Raw genomic sequence first — 18,763 nt, forward strand, 5'->3', positions numbered from 1 at the left:
ATAACCAAAATTGGAAATTTTCCGTTGCTTTCCATCAACATGTTTTGAGCAGTCTCTTCCCCGGGCTCTTTTGTACATCCCAAAATCCTAGGGCGCCGTGCGCGACCATGCGTCACTGCCCACGTCACCACGCACCATGCGCGCATCACGTGTGCGTCACGATGCACGTATCGTGCCGCGTAAATAAAATGATGTCCCATTATCAAAATATCACAGCCAACTAGTTAGAAACCTATTTTGCCATTAAATAACCTCACGGGCCCTAAATTCCCTATGCTGTTCTTAACTGCCTTATTTTCTCCCTAAAAGGACACTATTCTAGTCCGTCGGTAAACAACGTTAAATGTTCTGTCTTCCCCTCCCAAAATATCTCAAATAATTCTCTATTCTACCCTAAAATGATTATTCCTAAATTACCCCTTTTCTTCCCATAAATCAACCCATTCCATTCCTACCTTCCATTGTGTACCTTCGATTTTCCAGCATCTGCAGTTTCTTCTTAAACACCATTCCTAAAATGCTCCATTCTATCTTTAAATGGCCCCTATCCTATGTTTCCAGTTTAAACAATCCCTCTCCTGCCTTTAAAGGTCCACCAGCATATGACAGACCCCTCCTACTGTGTAACATGATGTCTATTCTTCAGCTTCTAACTTCTAAGGGGTGATACAAGGAAGTGGAGAAGCGGGCCCATGGATATTGGGAGGTCCCTATCAGGTAATATAGAGGAGCAGGATTACTGACATCTGTGCCAGCACACACCTTGGCCATTGCTGCTAATTAGTTGATCGTTCCTTCCAATGGTATTCTGAATTTTGAAGTTTTGTGTGACCGGCTGCAGCCTGCCCTAGTCCCAATTCTGCAGTCGGGACTCTTTAGCTGGTTTTACCCATTCCTTTCATCCATGTTACATACTTTAATGAATGGTATTTTATGGTGAACGGTTCACTTGCCTGTTTCCTGATGATATTGTGCTGTTCTTTACATTGTGGTCATTGGCGACACGTTCGGCTCCATCCTATTCTTTTCACTCTCTAGCTTCTTGCTTCACTCCTGATCCACACACCTTCCACACTCCAGACCCAGGCTGCTATGCTTTGTACACCACTCCCAACCCCTTCAGTTTACTGTCCCTCTCCCCGTTCACTGACTTAGTTCCCTAGCGCTGCTGGTTTGCTGCCTGGACCACCTCACCACTCTGCCCCTACACTGCTCCTCTTTTTCACTAGGCCTGCCTCTCTCGTTTTGAGTTGGATGATCAGCATTACCAGAGGAGAATAATGGTGATTGAATAATAATCATCAGTCTGAAGAAGAGTCTCGACCCGAAACGTCACCCATTCCTTCTCTCCAGAGATGCTGCCTGTCCCGCTGATTTACTCCAGCATTTTGTTTTGTCTACCTTCGATTTAAACAGCGTCTGCAGTTCTTTCCAACACGAGAATAATGGTGCAGCTGGTAGAGCTGCCACCTCACTGCTCTAGCAAGCCGGAATAATCCTGACCTCCGGTGCTGTCTACGTGGAGTTTGCATGTTCTCCCTGTGACCATGGGTTTCCTCCAGGTGCTCCGGTTAGTAGGTTAATTAGCCACTATAAATTGCCCATGGTTTGTAGGTGACTGGTAGAATCTGAAGGTGGGGTTTAGTTTAGTTTAGAGATACAGTGTGGAAACACGCCCTCCGAGTCCGCACCGACCAGCAATCCTACACATTAACACTACCCTACGCACGCGACGGACAAGTTTATTTTTATACCAAGCCAAGTAACCTACAGACCTGTACGTCTTTGGAGTGTGGGAGGAAAGCAAAGATCTCGGAAAAAACCCACGCAGGCCACAGGGAGAACGTACAAACTCCATACAGACAGTACCCATAGTCAGGATCAAACTCAGGTCTCTGACGCTGTAAGGCAGTAGTTCTACCATTATGCCTGTTAATCGATAGGAAGATGGGGAGAATAAAGTAGGGTTAGCATGTTTGGGTGCACAATGGTCAGTATTGACTTGGTGGGCTGAAGGGTCTTTTTCTGTATTGTATAATTCCATGAATAAATCCATGACTGGTAGAATCTGAAGGTGGGGTTCATGGAGCTCCAGTGATCGGAGACTCTGTGGAATCATATTCACAGCTGCAAATGATAAATGAGATTTCCAGTGGGGATATTGATTGCTTTGCCTTTGAATGCGTGTTTTTAGTGGAGCCCAATAACCAGACACCTGCCAAGAAAGTAAATGCATTTTTTTTTACTGATACATCATCCTGTTACCTCCCAGAAACATTACAGAAACTTCACACACAATGAATGATTGTGAGGTTAAGCCTGTCTACTTGGCAAGGGACAGAAGCACTGCAAACATCTAAACAACAGCTCCTCGGTGATGCTTGATGGACAGATGAGAAGTTGGGTATTAAGATTATTTTTAAAAAGCGAGAGCCTATTGTAAACCCTGCAAGGCACAGGTTTGCCTTCTGCTGCCCACACCATGGTGTGGTAGCTTTTCCATGTTGAACTCCACTTCTGCAATTCAACTCCGTCGAAATCCAGGGAGCAGAATACCGAAGTATTGATTTTGGTGATTCACACATACAACCCAGCATGAAATTCTGTTTCTGCAGCATTCCTGCCACTAATATTTTGGTCTCGAAATGCTCAGAGAAAAATCATGTGATTCTTTACGAACTTGACAGGTATTTCTTGTCAAGAGTGAAGCTATATTATTTTCTTTAGTTTGAATGGCAATATATATTGATTAATTAAAATACTGAACGATCTAAATAACCTTTACCATGGCCTTCTAAGGCTGATTTTCTGATGGCTTGCAATGTCACACAAACATGCCTATGACTGCCTAAGGACGTACCTTTAGGAAGGAGATGAGGAGGAATTTCTTTAGTCAGAGGGAGGTGAATCTGTGGAATTCATTGCCACATACGAATGTGGAGGCCAGGCCAGTGGATATTTTTAATGCGGAGATTGACACTCACAGATTCAAGGCAGGAGAATGGGGTTGAGAGGGAATGATAGATCAGCCATGATTGAATGGTGGAGTAGACTTGATGGGCCGAATAGCCCTTTTCTGCTCCTAGGACTTATGACTGCATGTCTGATTTTAAAGTTTCCGTGGCCTTTGCTAAAGTTTCAGAAAATCACTCCTAGAATTGCCAAAGTTTGGTTACTACCCTCCGTGCCTGACTTGCACTTCACTGCACAGAAGCAAGGTGCAGGTCAGCATGGTCATTGTTCGCAGCTTGGATTTGAGAGCTGTAGCAGGACACCATTGATATCTGAGTGCCCTCTTTTGTGGTGTGATTCTCCAGGGAAGGGAAGCAGTATCTTGAGTTGGCTGTGAGGTACCACTGTGTGCACCACCGCCGCCACTTCCGGCCGAGCTCCTGCTGCACCTGCAGACACAAACACAAAGTCCTCTTCAGAGGGGGGCTCGTAAAGGCAATTGCTCATTCACCTATACATTGGAGGTTTCTATAAAATCAATGTGTGCAACAAGGGCGGCTCAGCGGTGAAGTTGCTGCCTTACAGCGCCAGAGACCCGGGTTCGATCCTGACCACAGGTGCTGTCTGCATGGAGTTTGGATGTTCTCCCCGTGACCACGTGGGTTTTCTCTGGGTGCACCGGTTCCCTCCCACACGCCAAAGACATTCAGTTTGTAGGTTAACTGGCTTCTGTAAATTGTCCCTAGTGTGTGTAGGATAATGTTAGTGTGCGGGGATCGTTGGTCGGCAGGGGCTCGATTGGCCGAAGGGCCTGTTTTCGCGCTGTATCTCTACACTTAAACTAAACAGTCTAGTAAAGGGAAACGGGAAGATAATTGATTGACAATATTGCTTGTGTAATCTGCTTGTCTACCTTTTAGCGTCCGAGTTAGGGGACGTTGGTGGAACAATTCTTCGACGCTAATGTGTGGTACGTGGTGGGACAAAACATGCTTTATACGAGAGCATGCCATTGCCAAATGCTGCTGATGAAGTCCAAGGCCCAGATCTTAGGGTGGCTGTGATGCCTACTGGGTGCAGGGTCTTTGTTTGAATAGTGGTGGTGGTGAGGTAGGTGGGTGGGATCGATCATGGTGTTGGTGGGCGTGCTTGGGGGGGACCCGATGGAGATCAGTAGCAAGGGTAGGTAAGGGCAACACACCCACCGCCAATTCACATGGAGCCGGGACTTGCTCACGTACAGCAGCTCCTCTTTCAATGAAGAACAGTGCTGGAGAAGTTCAGCAGGACAGGCAGCATCTGTGGAGGGACTGGATAGGTGATGTCTCAGGTTTGAACCCTCCTTCAGATGATTGCAGTAAGGGAGAGAAATGGATGGGGCTTTCTTCCCCCTGCTCCAGCACTTCGTGTTATGCTCAAGATTCCAGCATCTGCAATTCCTTGTAACTCCTCCATAGGTATGTTGATCATGTTAATGAGAACCACGTTTGTGGAAGTGTACCCAAACAAAGCTGCAAGACATCACGGCATATGTCCATGTGTCCCCGTGCATATTGGCATGGAGGATTCCAGAGCTATATCATTAACTTCAAAAACCACTGTAAAACCCAAATCATTCTCAATATTTAACTTGCATAAGGCCCATGTATTTAACTTGTCAGCAGGACAAGTGCCTGTTTCAAGATGTCCCAGTGGGGTTAAGCCCAAGTTTAACATTTAGTTTTAAATGGCACTGGGATGAGAATGTCACAGCCCTGGTGCTCTGGCCTTTCCTTGTGCTCTGAGGTTTAAATTAGGTTCAAACATAGTTCTAATATGGATTCAAAGAACACCTTGAATTAGGATATAATCTTGAAGTATATTTCAATAACCTGGGGGTTAGAGAAAGGCTGAGGGTAAGCGCGGTTAATTAAACAAAAGAGTATTTATGCTCTACTAACAGAAACACTCAGGGGAGCTGAATGCAGCCAATTCAAATGAGTTTGTAAAATTAAAACACACTGAGAGGACAGAAGCAATACCGTGTGATGTAAATCTCTCCGTTCAATTTGTGTTTACAATTTATCTAGAAATACCAATAAGACATGATCGTCATGCCTGTTTATGATCTTATTTAACAATGCACCGGTAGTTCGGAAATGGTTGGAGGGGAATAGGAAAAGAAACAAGGAGATTATTTGGGATAATTCCCAGCCAAGACGTCCTTGAGCAAGGGAATCCGTGGACCAGATGTCGCAAGGGGATGAACGCAAATGCCATGGCTGCTGAGTCTGATTAATAGAGTTCAATAAACATTTACACTAAATCCTCTATAACGTATTCTCAATTCTCAAGGTTTAATGTGTTCATGTTGGGTTCAAAGTACATGATTGATTGCTTTTAATAAAAAATACTCTAATTACCAATTTAATTGTTAATTGTTTTCTTTGATAAACTTGTGGATAGTACCTTTGCAGATTCTGTGTGGTCTGCCAAAGCCACTGGTGTACAATGCAGCAAAATAAACCCAGTCCCTGAATTCTGGAACTCTACCGTTGACCTTTATTAATCGGCCAACCAAAGTATAGCGATAAGTCTTGCAAAACATGCTTACCAGGGTAAATTCACTGATAAGTTATTTCCTGTGGGAAATTGGCTTCAAGGGAATATAACTAAGAGTTGGTGGAGGAGGGTGATCGCATGAAGTCCAGCTCATACTTTCTTGGAATTATTGAATAAGAGTTCCTTATTCTTCCTGCTCAATATTAGTGCTACAGAGAAAGATACTGAATGAAGATTCTAGGATTTGCTAATGTTTGCAATGGAAAGTTTTGACAAGGGCGGGTTAGATTTAATACACCCTCTGGGGAATACATCATCACTGGTGCAAAGGTCCAGAAAAAATCAAAAGGGCCATTATTGCAGCCAGGTACTACTGAGACTGCTAGCCAAACACTGCAGATATAGTTAAGGATGCTTACAAGTCTTTGCATAATTCTGGTCACATAGGCAGAGTAATCTGGTGAAGAAGGTAAGAGATTACAAATTGGGCTTCACATTGGTGTGGGCCAATAGAGCTATTGCCTCACAGCTCCACATCCTGGGTTCGATCGTGTCCATGGAGGTTCTATGTGTGAGGTTTGCACTTTTCCCTATGAAAACACGAGTTTCCTTTGGGTTTTCCAGGTCCCTCCACGTCTTAAAATTCTCGTGCATTTGCTAGTCAGTAGAATCTGGGGGAGTTGACGAGAATGAGCCTCCCACACTCCAATGAGAATAATCCTCGCCCATCTACCCTCCCCTCATAACTACAGCCCTTAAATACTGGCAACACTGCGACACATTGGTGACCAACACTGCACACAATATTCCAACGCGTGGCTTAGCCAATGTTTTCTTCAGCTGCAACATGAATTCCCAGCATTTGGGAGCTGACAAAACTAACTCAGATGTGTTACCCCTGTGAAGAACAGTTCGTATTGCAGGTGAGTTTCGCAAGGCCACTTCTGGTCTATTGATTGTTACCTGATCCTAAAAACTCCCATGTTGATTTTGGATTTGGAACTGACCAGACTGGGTTCAAGAGACTGGGTCCATACAGTGTGGGTCATGTGGCACCATATTGAAAGGTAGGTTGGTTCCTACAAGGTTACTACTTGAACCTGCATGCAAAGTCTATATTAATAGAACATTTGACTGCAATGCCCAGTGTAGCATGATTGCTCTTACCTCTCCATTCAAGAAACAGTACAGGATTGCAATGATGAAACCCTGGGAAGAGAGAATAAGTTTACACACTGCACAAAATTAGATACATTAACCTTTGCTTGAATGAATGCATGTTGAATTGAGTTGCTGGTGGACTGATGGAGGCTGAATTACTTGTGATTTGGAAGCCACCTGCACACAGATTGGAAATTCAGGCTGCTCTTCCGTTACTTTTGAGCACTGTTCCAACTTACGAATATGTGCAACGGAACTTTGTACTAACTGTGCCAAGGTGGTTGTTTAATGTATGGTAATGTGGTTCAAATGATCTTGTTTTAGATAGCAAGTTCAATCATTGGCAAAAATAAGGATGAGATCTCTTCTCTCTGCTCTCTGTGCACCCTGTATCATTATGTTCTCCCTGCTGCTCCTGCCAAACAGAACTCTAGATATCTCTTCAGTTCACATACTATTTCCACAATACTCCACTGTGCCCACTGGAGCAGTCCCATTTAAGCTGGAGCCCGATCTGCATATTTAAAGAAAGACTCTGTTGGCTCCTGGCATGTTCCTATTGACTGTCCAGAAGAGCAGATCAAATAGCTGGCAGTGAAAATGGGCTGATTCGTCAGGTAAACTTAACATCCCTCCCGAAGATAGACACAAAATGCTGGAGTAACTCAGCGGGACAGGCAACATCTCTGGAGAGAAGGAATGAGTGAGGAGTTGGGTCGAGACCCTTCATCAGACTAGTGGCATCATCTCTGGAGAGAAGGAATGGGTAACATTTCAGGTCGAGACCTTACTTCAGACTAGCGTCTTCAGACTAGAGACTTGTCCCGCTGAGTTACTCCAGCATTTTGTGTCTAACTTCGGTTTAAGCCAGTATCTGCAGTTCCTTCCTACACACTTAACATCTTTCCCAATTGGTTTCAGTTGTAAATGGTTGTTAACGCTACCCTTTGTATATCAATCACAACTTACATAGAAACATAGAAACATAGAAATTAGGTGCAGGAGTAGGCCATTCGGCCCTTCGAGCCTGCACCGCCATTCAATATGATCATGGTTGATCATCCAACTCAGTATCCCGTACCTGCCTTCTCTCCATACCCTCTGATCCCCTTAGCCACAAGGGCCACATCTAACTCCCTCTTAAATATAGCCAATGAACTGGCCTCGACTACCCTCTGTGGCAGAGAGTTCCAGAGATTCACCACTCTCTGTGTGAAAAAAGTTCTTCTCATCTCGGTTTTAAAGGATTTCCCCCTTATCCTTAAGCTGTGACCCCTTGTCCTGGACTTCCCCAACATCGGGAGCAATCTTCCTGCATCTAGCCTGTCCAACCCCTTAAGAATGTTGTAAGTTTCTATAAGATCCCCTCTCAATCTCCTAAATTCTAGAGAGTATAAACCAAGTCTATCCAGTCTTTCTTCATAAGACAGTCCTGACATCCCAGGAATCAGTCTGGTGAGCCTTCTCTGCACTCCCTCTATGGCAATAATGTCCTTCCTCAGATTTGGAGACCAAAACTGTACGCAATACTCCAGGTGTGGTCTCACCAAGACCCTGTACAACTGCAGTAGAACCTCCCTGCTCCTATACTCAAATCCTTTTGCTATGAAAGCTAACATACCATTCGCTTTCTTCACTGCCTGCTGCACCTGCATGCCTACCTTCAATGACTGGTGTACCATGACACCCAGGTCTCGCTGCATCTCCCCTTTTCCTAGTCGGCCACCATTTAGATAATAGTCTACTTTCCTGTTTTTGCCACAAAAATGGATAACCTCACATTTATCCACATTATACTGCATCAGCCAAACATTTGCCCACTCACCCAACCTATCCAAGTCACCTTGCAGTCTCCTAGCATCCTCCTCACAGCTAACCCTGCCCCCTAGCTTAGTGTCATCCGCAAACTTGGAGATATTGCCTTCAATTCCCTCATCCAGATCATTAATATATATTGTAAATAGCTGGGGTCCCAGCACTGAGCCTTGCGGTACCCCACTAGTCACTGCCTGCCATTGTGAAAAGGACCCGTTTACTCCTACTCTTTGCTTCCTGTTTGCCAGCCAGTTCTCTATCCACATCAATACTGAACCCCCAATGCCGTGTGCTTTAAGTTTGTATACTAATCTCTTATGTGGGACCTTGTCGAAAGCCTTCTGGAAGTCCAGATACACCACATCCACTGGTTCTCCCCTATCCACGCTACTAGTTACATCCTCGAAGAATTCTATAAGATTCGTCAGACATGATTTACCTTTTGTAAATCCATGCTGACTTTGTCCAATGATTTCACCACTTTCAAAATGTGCTGCTATCCCATCTTTAATAACTGAAAAGATTCTTGCTCAATATTTATTCGTGTCCATTTCACGTGGTCCGCCCTGTTTTGACGAATGCAATCAACCCGGCGTGTACAATCTAATAGAAACATAGAAACATAGAAATTAGGTGCAGGAGTAGGCCATTCGGCCTTTCGAGCCTGCACCGCCATTCAATATGATCATGGCTGATCATCCAACTCAGTATCCCGTACCTGCCTTCTCTCCATACCCTCTGATCCCCTTAGCCACAAGGGCCACATCTAACTCCCTCTTAAATATAGCTAATGAACTGGCCTCGACTACCCTCTGTGGCAGGGAGTTCCAGAGATTCACCACTCTCTGTGTGAAAAAAGTTCTTCTCATCTCGGTTTTAAAGGATTTCCCCCTTATCCTTAAGCTGTGACCCCTTGTCCTGGACTTCCCCAACATCGGGAGCAATCTTCCTGCATCTAGCCTGTCCAACCCCTTAAGAATTTTGTAAGTTTCTATAAGATCCCCTCTCAATCTCCTAAATTCCAGAGAGTATAAACCAAGTCTATCCAGTCTTTCTTCATAAGACAGTCCTGACATCCCAGGAATCAGTCTGGTGAACCTTCTCTGCACTCCCTCTATGGCAATAATGTCCTTCCTCAGATTTGGAGACCAAAACTGTACGCAATACTCCAGGTGTGGTCTCACCAAGACCCTGTACAACTGCAGTAGAACCTCCCTGCTCCTATACTCAAATCCTTTTGCTATTAAAGCTAACATACCATTCGCTTTCTTCACTGCCTGCTGCACCTGCATGCCCACTTTCAATGACTGGTGTACCATGACACCCAGGTCTCGCTGCATCTCCCCTTTTCCTAGTCGGCCACCATTTAGATAATAGTCTGCTTTCCTGTTTTTGCCACCAAAATGGATAACCTCACATTTATAGAACAAGTTGTCCTACAACTTTAGGCTGTGCATGCCACACGCAAGAAGGAGAAGAAGGAGAAGAAGAATTTTGTGTAAAATTATGGCCACCTTGCATTCTGCAGACTCAAGCTGCAGTGTCAGTTGATTTAGATTACCAAACTAATTTCTTGAACGTGTTGTTATCAACACCAGTTTCTGAAGGCATGTTACCTTCTCAAACAATGTTTTTTTAAATTCATTTGAATTCATTTGGAGGGTTTAAGTTTAACACTTTAGTTTCAAAGAGTATCGAGGATATGGAGCAGTGGTAGCTAATACAGTTCGGTAGACATTAGCCACAATTTCATTCTCTAGCGGAATAGGGTCACGGGCAGAATGGTCCACGTGTTTCTGTGTTTCATGCCATAGCACCTTTGGCTAAAGTTGCATTCATTAATAGCTTCTCTTTAGAGATACCTTTCATTCATGAAAGCCAGATTACCCACCTGGAAAGATCCCAAGGCAAGGTCAAATACCAGCCGGAAGTAGACGTTCAGATGATCAGGGACAAAGACAAAGACTATGTAGTTGACTCCAAATAGTGGTATGAGAAGCAAAGTAGATTTTGCAAGCCTCCTTTAAAAAAAAGAAAAGGAAGAACAGTTTTAGAAAATTATTAATTTGTTTAAGAAACTAATTAACGTGAATAAAGAAACTCTTCCATGTTCTGAACTTGATTAATTGGAACACGAACTTTCAGAAATGAATCTTTAGTATTTTTCAAACACCAATGTTAAATTTAAAATTAAAGATCGCAGCTTAAACCCACTAATTTGGATCTCCTTTCTAAGGGTGTTAGCAATAGAGTCATAGAGTCATGCAATGTGGAAACAGGTTCTTCTGCCCAACTCACCCACACCGGCCAACAATGTCCCAACTACAGTAGTCCCACTTGCCTGCACTTGGTCCATATCCCTCCAAACCTATTTTAATGGTAGACGAGGTCTTGGTCAGCTTTGGCTATTTTGACAACTATCACATGGAAAGCTAGTGGAAGAGTACATTCCTGACACGGTGTGTGGGCCTCTGTTCCCCCCCCCCCCCCCCCCACCCCGCCTTCAGGTCCCCGATGCCGCACAGAGGCCTCCGCGCTCTTCTCCTGCCACACACAACAACTCTCCACTGATCTCATATCCTACCTCAACCCCAACAATACCCACAACCATACTCCCTCTGCTCATCCTCTGAGCTCTCCTCATTCCATTACATCAACCACATTGCCTTCCTGAACCCACGCTTTGTGTCAGTTTCAGCCACTACACCTGTCTTTACCCCCCTGATACGTCCAAGTACAGAGGGAGATTGAAAATCTGACTGAATGTTACCAGACAAACAATCTTGCTCTTAATGATAGCAAGACCAAGGAGTTGATTGTTGACCAGAAAGGGCAAGCCACAGATCCACAAACTTGTCTTCATCTTGATAATGATGATGGTGGAGAGAGTTAACAACCAAGTTCCCGGGTGTGGATATCTCTGAAGATCTAACGGGTCTAGCACTTTGATGCAACCACAAAGTAGAGCTTTATTTCCTTTGAAGATTGAGGAGACCAGGTCGGTTGATGAATACCCTATTGAACTTCTGCAGGTGCATGGTGGACAACATGCCGACTGATTGCATAACAACCTGGTTTGGCAATTCACATTCCCAGGAACGTAAAAACTACAGGGACTCATTGATAATGACTTCCCCACCATTCAAGGGATCTGTAGGAGGCTCTGCCTTCAAAAAGATAGCCAATATCATCAAAGATCCACACTGGACAAGTTCTCATATTGTCACTTTGTCATAGGGAGGTGTGGGAGCCTGAACAGCTTCTTGCCTGCAACCATCAGGCTCTTGAACTAACTTGAGCAACTATGGTGTTCTATGGACTATGTCTTTGGTTGTATTACTATGTCTTTGATTGATGTCTTTGGTCATCGGGTGGAGCCGTACAACGCAGCCTCGCCAACAGCCTGTCTCGTCTTTTTCTTCTTTTGCTGTTTTGGTCTGTGTTTGCTTGTATGTTTTTTGTGTACTTTTAGTTTTTGTATTATGTGGGGGTTGGGGAAACCTTTTTTATCTCTTTCCTCGAAGGAGCTGTGACTTTTTCATCGCATCTCCGTCTGCACTGCGGCTTTAACATCGTGGAGCTGGCGGTCCCTTTGTTAGGGATCGACTGCGGGAGCTCCAACCGCAGGAACTTCGACCGCCCCGATGCAGGAGCTTTGATCATCGACTGCAGGAGATTCGACCGCCCTGACGGCGGAAGTTTCGATCGGCCCGACCGCGGGGGAAACGGGGGAAAGATGGTATGTTATTTGCCTTCCATCACAATGGGGAATGTGAGTTCGCCGAAAAAACAAGATGGACGTGCTGCCTGCGCTGGTTAGTAATCGGAGGGAGTGCAGTGATCTCGGTGTTGTGCGGGGACATGGCTCTATGAGGACATCCCAGAGTTTAGTGCGAGTGTGGATGGCTTTCTAACTGTTCGGGCAGACTGGGACTGCAGAGGGAGTAATGGTGGTCGGTACAACTCTGGTCACATCACAGTGAAGGAGCGCGTGTGTGGCCCGGACATTGAACTGATGGCTGTGGATCTCCGCTTATGCTGTGTGCCCTGGGGATTCTCACACTCCGCTGTAGTGGCTGTTTAAGTCTATGTTTAATTTTTTTTATGGTTATGTATCTTGTATGACTGTTGGCAAATCAAATTCCTTGTATGTTTACCTCTATCTCTTCTTGAGGACCATCCAGTCAGTGCATTTTCTTGGACTAAGGGTGGTACGGATTGCTCCTAATGGTTTCAAAAAGGATTAATTTAAATGGAAGGAGAAATATGCAGTAGGATGGTAGTGTCCAAATATGACCCACCTTTAGATTGCTTTATGCTGGAATCTTGAGAGCATTTACCTCTTGTTCTCTGGCTTAGTAGGATCAGTGTTTTGAAAAACCCTTTGAGAACTGGAAGAATGGATTCATAAAATGTTCTTTGGGGATCACTGACTAATGGAGATAAAAAAGGCAGGGCATTTTGGGGACGATGGGATTTCCTGCTGCACTGTGTGTTCTAGGATATGTTTAGTTCAGAGATACAGGCCATTCAGCCCATCGTCCACCCATACACTTCTATGCTATCCCACTTCCGCACCCTGCACATGGGCACTTTACAGAAGCTAATTAATCTACAAATCTGCACGTCTTTAGAATGTGGGAGAAAACCAGAGCACCTAGATAAAATCCACATGGTCACAGGGAGAATGCACAAACTCTGTGCAGACAGCACCCATAGTCAGGATGGAATCCAGTGCTCCACTGTTGCGCCACTGTGCCACCACACGTATTCTGTACTTACATGTACTGCCTGTACTCGCTTCCTCTGCTGTCTGATGAATATACTTTCTGGATCAGGATTTGTATGATGGAGATGAAGAGAATAAAGTTCACCTAAATAAAAGGAACACATCACAGCTCAGTGATTTTCACGGTGTCCTGTAAATAGGAAAAAAAAACAAGTGACTGGAATTTGTCTAAGAGTTGGCTAGTTTGAGAGAAAGTAATTGAAATGTACCTGTAGCTAAAAATTCAAGTCTATTCAAAAGCGTTGGGGATCAGGACCCTGTGATGGATGGTCTGGGCAGGGATGTAGAATTTAGAAGATTGAGGGGGGATCTTATAGAAACGTACAACATTTTTAAGGGGTTGGACAGGCTAGATGCAGGAAGATTATTCCCGATGTTGGGGAAGTCGAGAACTAGGGGTCACAGTTTAAGGATCAGAGGGAAGTATTTTAGGACCTAGATGAGAAAATCATTTTTTACACAGAGAGTGGTGAATCTGTGGAATTCTCTGCCATAGAAGGTAGTTGAGGCCAGTTCATTGGCTATATTTAAGAGGGAGTTAGATGTGGCCCTTGTGGCTAAAGGGATCAGGAGGTATGGAGAGAAGGCAGGGATGGGATACTGAGTTGGATGATCAGCCATGATCATATTGAATGGTGGTGCAGGCTCGAAGGGCCGAATGGCCTACTCCTGCACCTATTTTCTATGTTTCTATGACTCTCTGATAGATGGACAGGTGGCAGGGGAGAGGATTCATTGAGAAGAAATAGGGAATGGTAGTGAAGGATGGATGGATGGCTCAACGGAGAGGCATCGATTACCTGTGCCGATGACTCCTCCGTTAGGAATGGTGAGGGGGGTAAGGGTGGAGAGAGGGGGGCATGCCGTTAGTACATGCAATTGGGTTTTAGACTTTAGAGATACAGCATGGAAACAGGCCGTTCGGCCCGAGTCTACGCTGACCAGTGATCACCCTTAGCTTCTGTAAATAGTCCCTAGTGTGTAGAGTAGAATTAGTGTACGGGTTTTCATAGGTCGGTGCTGGCTCGATGGGCTGAAAGGCCTGCTTCCAGGCTATATCTCTAAAACTAAACCACCCCGTGCACTAGCACTATCCTATACACTCGGGATAATTTACAATTTACAGAAGCCAATTAACCTACATACCTGTGCACCTTTGGAGTGTGGTAGGAGACCGGAGCACCCGGAAAAAACCTACGTGATCACAGGGAGAATGTACAAACTTTGTACAGACAGCACCCATAGTCTGGATCGAACCTAGATCTCTGGAGCTCTTATTCAGCAACTCTACTGCTGCGCCACTGGGCTTGGGTTGCATGGCAGAGAGGAAAGCAGATGGCAAAGCACTTAGTGTCGTGGAGTGGTATTGGGCTGAGGTGGTGCAGAGGGGTGCAATTCGGTATTGGAACTTACCCAATTAATGGCCCAGGGTGCCACTGTGTTATCCCATGGATGTATATGTTCCTAGTCATCTTGGTATATATTTGCCTGCATTGATTCAGAAGGAACGTTCCATGGGCAATGACTTCAACCTATACTCTCTGATTCAAAAATATATTGGGCATAAGGGTGACTAGTGCCCAGTTGAGTGTTTGGAGTGAAACAGTCCAGAAATGGTCTCTGGTTCACTTCACTAAAGAGCGTCAAAAAACAGTATAGTACAATTGACTCTCCGAGACACTGTGTTCTGCGGGGATGAGAAATCAAGCCTGTTGAGTGTGGTGCAGCTGGAAGGCAAGAAAATGTCCTGCCTTCCTTGGCAGCCAAAGGCAGTGTGAAGTCTGGGGTGTGTAACTAAATCGATACTGAAATGGATATATTACCCTGACACATGACAGTGACAGTTTCACCTCAGAAACAAAGAACAAATACTCACTAATATAGTCAGTGAAATCGGAGCCTTGATGATCCAAAAGTATGGAGAGTCAATTGAATCCCAGCATCTAATGGAAATGAACAATACATTTCTTGAAGTGGCTGAGAGAATCAATCTCAGAAAACAGTGTTTTTAATTGACTTCACATGGTCTATGAGTGAAAATAGATAACCGGGGTCCTGATGCTCTTCTCCATCCAGAGAAGAGTGAATGAGTGAGTGAGTGAGTGAGTCTTGTGCAGGTGAGCACACAGACAGCAATATTTGTGGTCTTGAGTGAATCATGGTGTCATTGCGACATTCTGTACCTTCGGGAAACAGGCCCTTTGGACCAACTCATCTACTCCAATAAGTTAGTCCCATTGGCCTGCATTTCCCCCTAAACCATTCCTATCCATATACCTGTACAAGTGTAACTTAAATATTGTTATTGTACCTGCCTCAACTACTTCCTCTAGCAGATCGTTCCACATACCCATCACTCTCTCTGTGAAAAGGTTACCCCTCAGTTTCCTATTAAATCCCTCTGTTCTAGATCTTGATTCCTTACCCTCGGAAAAAGACGCCGCACATCTACCATATATTCCCCTCGTGATTTTAAACACCTCTATAAAAATCAATCTCCTGCGTTCCAAGGAATAAAGTCCTTGCCTGCTCAACCTCTTCCTATAGCTCAGGCCCTCAAGTTCTGGCAACTTCCTTGTAAATCTTCTCTGCATTCTTTCCAGTTTAATGGCACCTTTCCTATATCAGCGTGACTAAACCTGAACACAATACTTCAAGTGTGGCCTCACCTATATCTTGTACAACTATAACATAATGGTCCAACTTTATTCAATTTACAGAATGATGAAGGCCAAGGTACGAAAAGCTATCTTCACCACCCCATCTACTTGTGATGGCACTTCCAGGGTACCATGTACTCGTAGTCCTAGACATTCCTGAATTCCAAGTGATCTAACCTTCCAAAGCAGCCTTGCATGTGGAATCTATTCAAAGGCCTTGCCCTCATCAACCTTCTTGGTTACTTCTTCAAAAAAAATCAAATTCATGAGACACGATCTCTCACGCACAAAATTATGCCGACTATCCCTGATAAACCCCTGTCTTTCCAAATGCATGGATATCTTATCCCTCAGAATCCTCTCCAATAACTTTCCTACCATACATATGCTAGGACCTTTACAGTCCTTCTTAAATAGAGGCACTATATTAACTTCCAGTCTCCTGGCACCCCACCCTTTTCTAACAATGATTCATGTATCTCAGCGAAAACTTCTACAATTTCTTCTCTAGCTTCCCACATTGTCCTTGGAAACTCCTGATCAGCCCAGAATATTTATCTACCTCATACATCGTAGGACATCCAGCACCTTATCGACTGCAATATGGACTGGCCTTAAGACATCTCTATTGGCAATCCCAAGTTTCCTAGTCTTCATGTCTTTCTCCACATTAAAAAAAGGTGAAAAACACACTGAGGACCTGCCCCTTTCCCGTGGCTCCACACACAGATGACTACCTTGGTTTCTGGGGGGCCCTATTCTTTCTCTAGTTCCATTTTTCCCTTAATATACTTATACAATGTCTTTGAATTCTCCTAAATCTGTCAGGGCTATCTCAAGCTCTCTTTTTGCCCTGCTGATTTCCTTTGTATGTCTGCTCCTCAATCCTAAATTCCTCCAGAGGAACGCGTAATCTCAACTGCCCATACCTAAGTGGTGCCTCCTTCTTTTTCCTGACCAGAGTCTCAATTTCTCTTGTGATACAGGGTTCTTCCCTTTCACTCTAACAGTAATATGCATACCTTGAACTTTCAGTGTCACTCTTTTAAAAGCATGCATCTGCTTTTGCATGTGTGCATGTGGAGCAATCAGTTTGTCGCCAGGATCCAGTTTTGTTTTAACACCTTCATTTGCCAAACAGTTAGCCAATGCTCAACATCCTAACCATCTATGCTCATCAATAAAGATGAGAGACTAGAGATAGGCGCATGCATTTATAACCAAAATTAGTGAGAATCAATCAGGAATAAGCCATTCATACTGCTCTATTTAACAAACAAACAAACATATTTGTTCTTACCCAAAGTCATGGTTACACATCATAGCAAGAGTCCAGCTAACCGTGATCAATAGTGGGACACCTATAGGGACATAAATAGAATTACCAATTGCATTGAGAAAAACCTTTGAAAGTTAGGCTGTGATTTTCCTAACAGTGCAAAATCTTTCTTCATAGTCAAAAGCATGAGACTGAGAATCTTTATGAGAGGGAAATGGATGATCCTTTATCATCGAGGCAACAATGATTCGAGAAGGTGGTTGACCATTTAGGAGGTCTTACAAAAGGTGGAAACCTGAAAGCTTGCAGGTAACTGTAAAGTATGAATGAAAAATGCCTCACCCCAAGCCGTCACGATGTACCACCAAAAATACTTCCTCTCGGTGAAGAAGACCACGATGAGCGTGTGAAGGTAGATGCCTTCTGCCAACAGCCAGAAGAAGTTTGCGGTGATACTGAACTCGAAGAAGGTGATGGCAGCCTTGCACGATGGCTGGAAATGAAGAATCTGGTATTAGTTTCTGCCTTAGATCTTGCCCATTCTCCATCCCATGTCCCCAAAAACTCTCACCAACTTCTACAGCTGCAAAATAATCTGGATACATCACAGCATGGTTTGGGGACAGCTCCACCCAAGACCGCAAGAAATTGTAGAGAGTTGTGGACGCAGCCCAGACCATCACACAAACCAACAACCGTTCCATTGATTCCATCTACACTTCATGCTGCCTTGGCAAGGCCACCAGCATAATCAAGGATGAATGTCACCCTGGTCACTCCCTCTTCTCCCCTATCCCAGCAGGCAAGAGGTATAGAAGTGTGAAAACACATACCTCCAGATTCAGGAAAGAGTTTCTTTCCAGCTATTATCAGGCAACCAAATCATCGACTAGAGTGTGGTCCTGGCCTACCATAGACCTCTTTGGAGACCCTCGGACTATCTTTAATCGGCTATGCTGGACTTTATCTTGCACTAAACATTATTCCCTTTATCCTGTATCTGTACACTGTGGTCGATTTGATTGTAATCATGTATTGTCTTTTCGCTGAATAGATAGCACGCAACAAAACGGCTTTTCACTCCACCTCGCCACACGTGACAATAACAACAAACTAAACTATTTCCATGTCTTTGATATACTTGGCACTCAGCTCATTTATAAGATATGGTCTCCTTGGCTCTGCAATTTAAGACATGGGTTATGTTTTTACAGAGTGGTCCTGATGAACATAAGCCTTGGAAAGCTCTAACTTCTTCCAGAAATGCGCGAATACCTAACCAAAACTGACGTGTTGCATCATGGCCTGGTTGCATGAAAGTGGTATAATGTAAAGATAGTTCAGTTACATTAAAGGGTACATTATAGTAGAAAGAAACAGCAGAGGCTGTGGTAGCAAAATAAGTTATATTCACCAGAAAATATGTGAATATCAAAAATCAACAGGACCACATACCATTTGTACTGGTATTGTAAGAAGTCAACAACATGATAAATGTAACAAAGGAACTGTCTTGGACTGAGTTTGAAAATATTATTGGAAAAATAGTTGACACCAGGCAGGGCC

The 18,763-nt window shown here is 44.2% G+C and overlaps 1 protein-coding gene across 1 annotated transcript in view; it reads right to left on the reverse strand.

Annotated features, from left to right (window-relative positions):
* Positions 1–2,955: 2,955 nt before the first annotated feature.
* The window catches only part of LOC116981924 (vasoactive intestinal polypeptide receptor-like), a 61,008-nt gene continuing 45,200 nt past the window's right edge, over positions 2,956–18,763 (reverse strand). The window contains exons 7-13 of the mRNA XM_033035136.1: positions 17,540–17,690; positions 17,219–17,279; positions 15,135–15,201; positions 13,252–13,343; positions 10,361–10,490; positions 6,661–6,702; positions 2,956–3,401 (exon numbers count right to left, since the gene is read on the reverse strand). Coding sequence (XP_032891027.1) covers positions 3,201–3,401; positions 6,661–6,702; positions 10,361–10,490; positions 13,252–13,343; positions 15,135–15,201; positions 17,219–17,279; positions 17,540–17,690 — 744 coding nt within the window. The 3' untranslated portion in view covers positions 2,956–3,200. The remainder of the gene's footprint in view (positions 3,402–6,660; positions 6,703–10,360; positions 10,491–13,251; positions 13,344–15,134; positions 15,202–17,218; positions 17,280–17,539; positions 17,691–18,763) is intronic.

The sequence above is a fragment of the Amblyraja radiata genome, chromosome 16 (genome assembly GCF_010909765.2).
Source record: "Amblyraja radiata isolate CabotCenter1 chromosome 16, sAmbRad1.1.pri, whole genome shotgun sequence".
NCBI lineage: Eukaryota > Metazoa > Chordata > Chondrichthyes > Rajiformes > Rajidae > Amblyraja > Amblyraja radiata.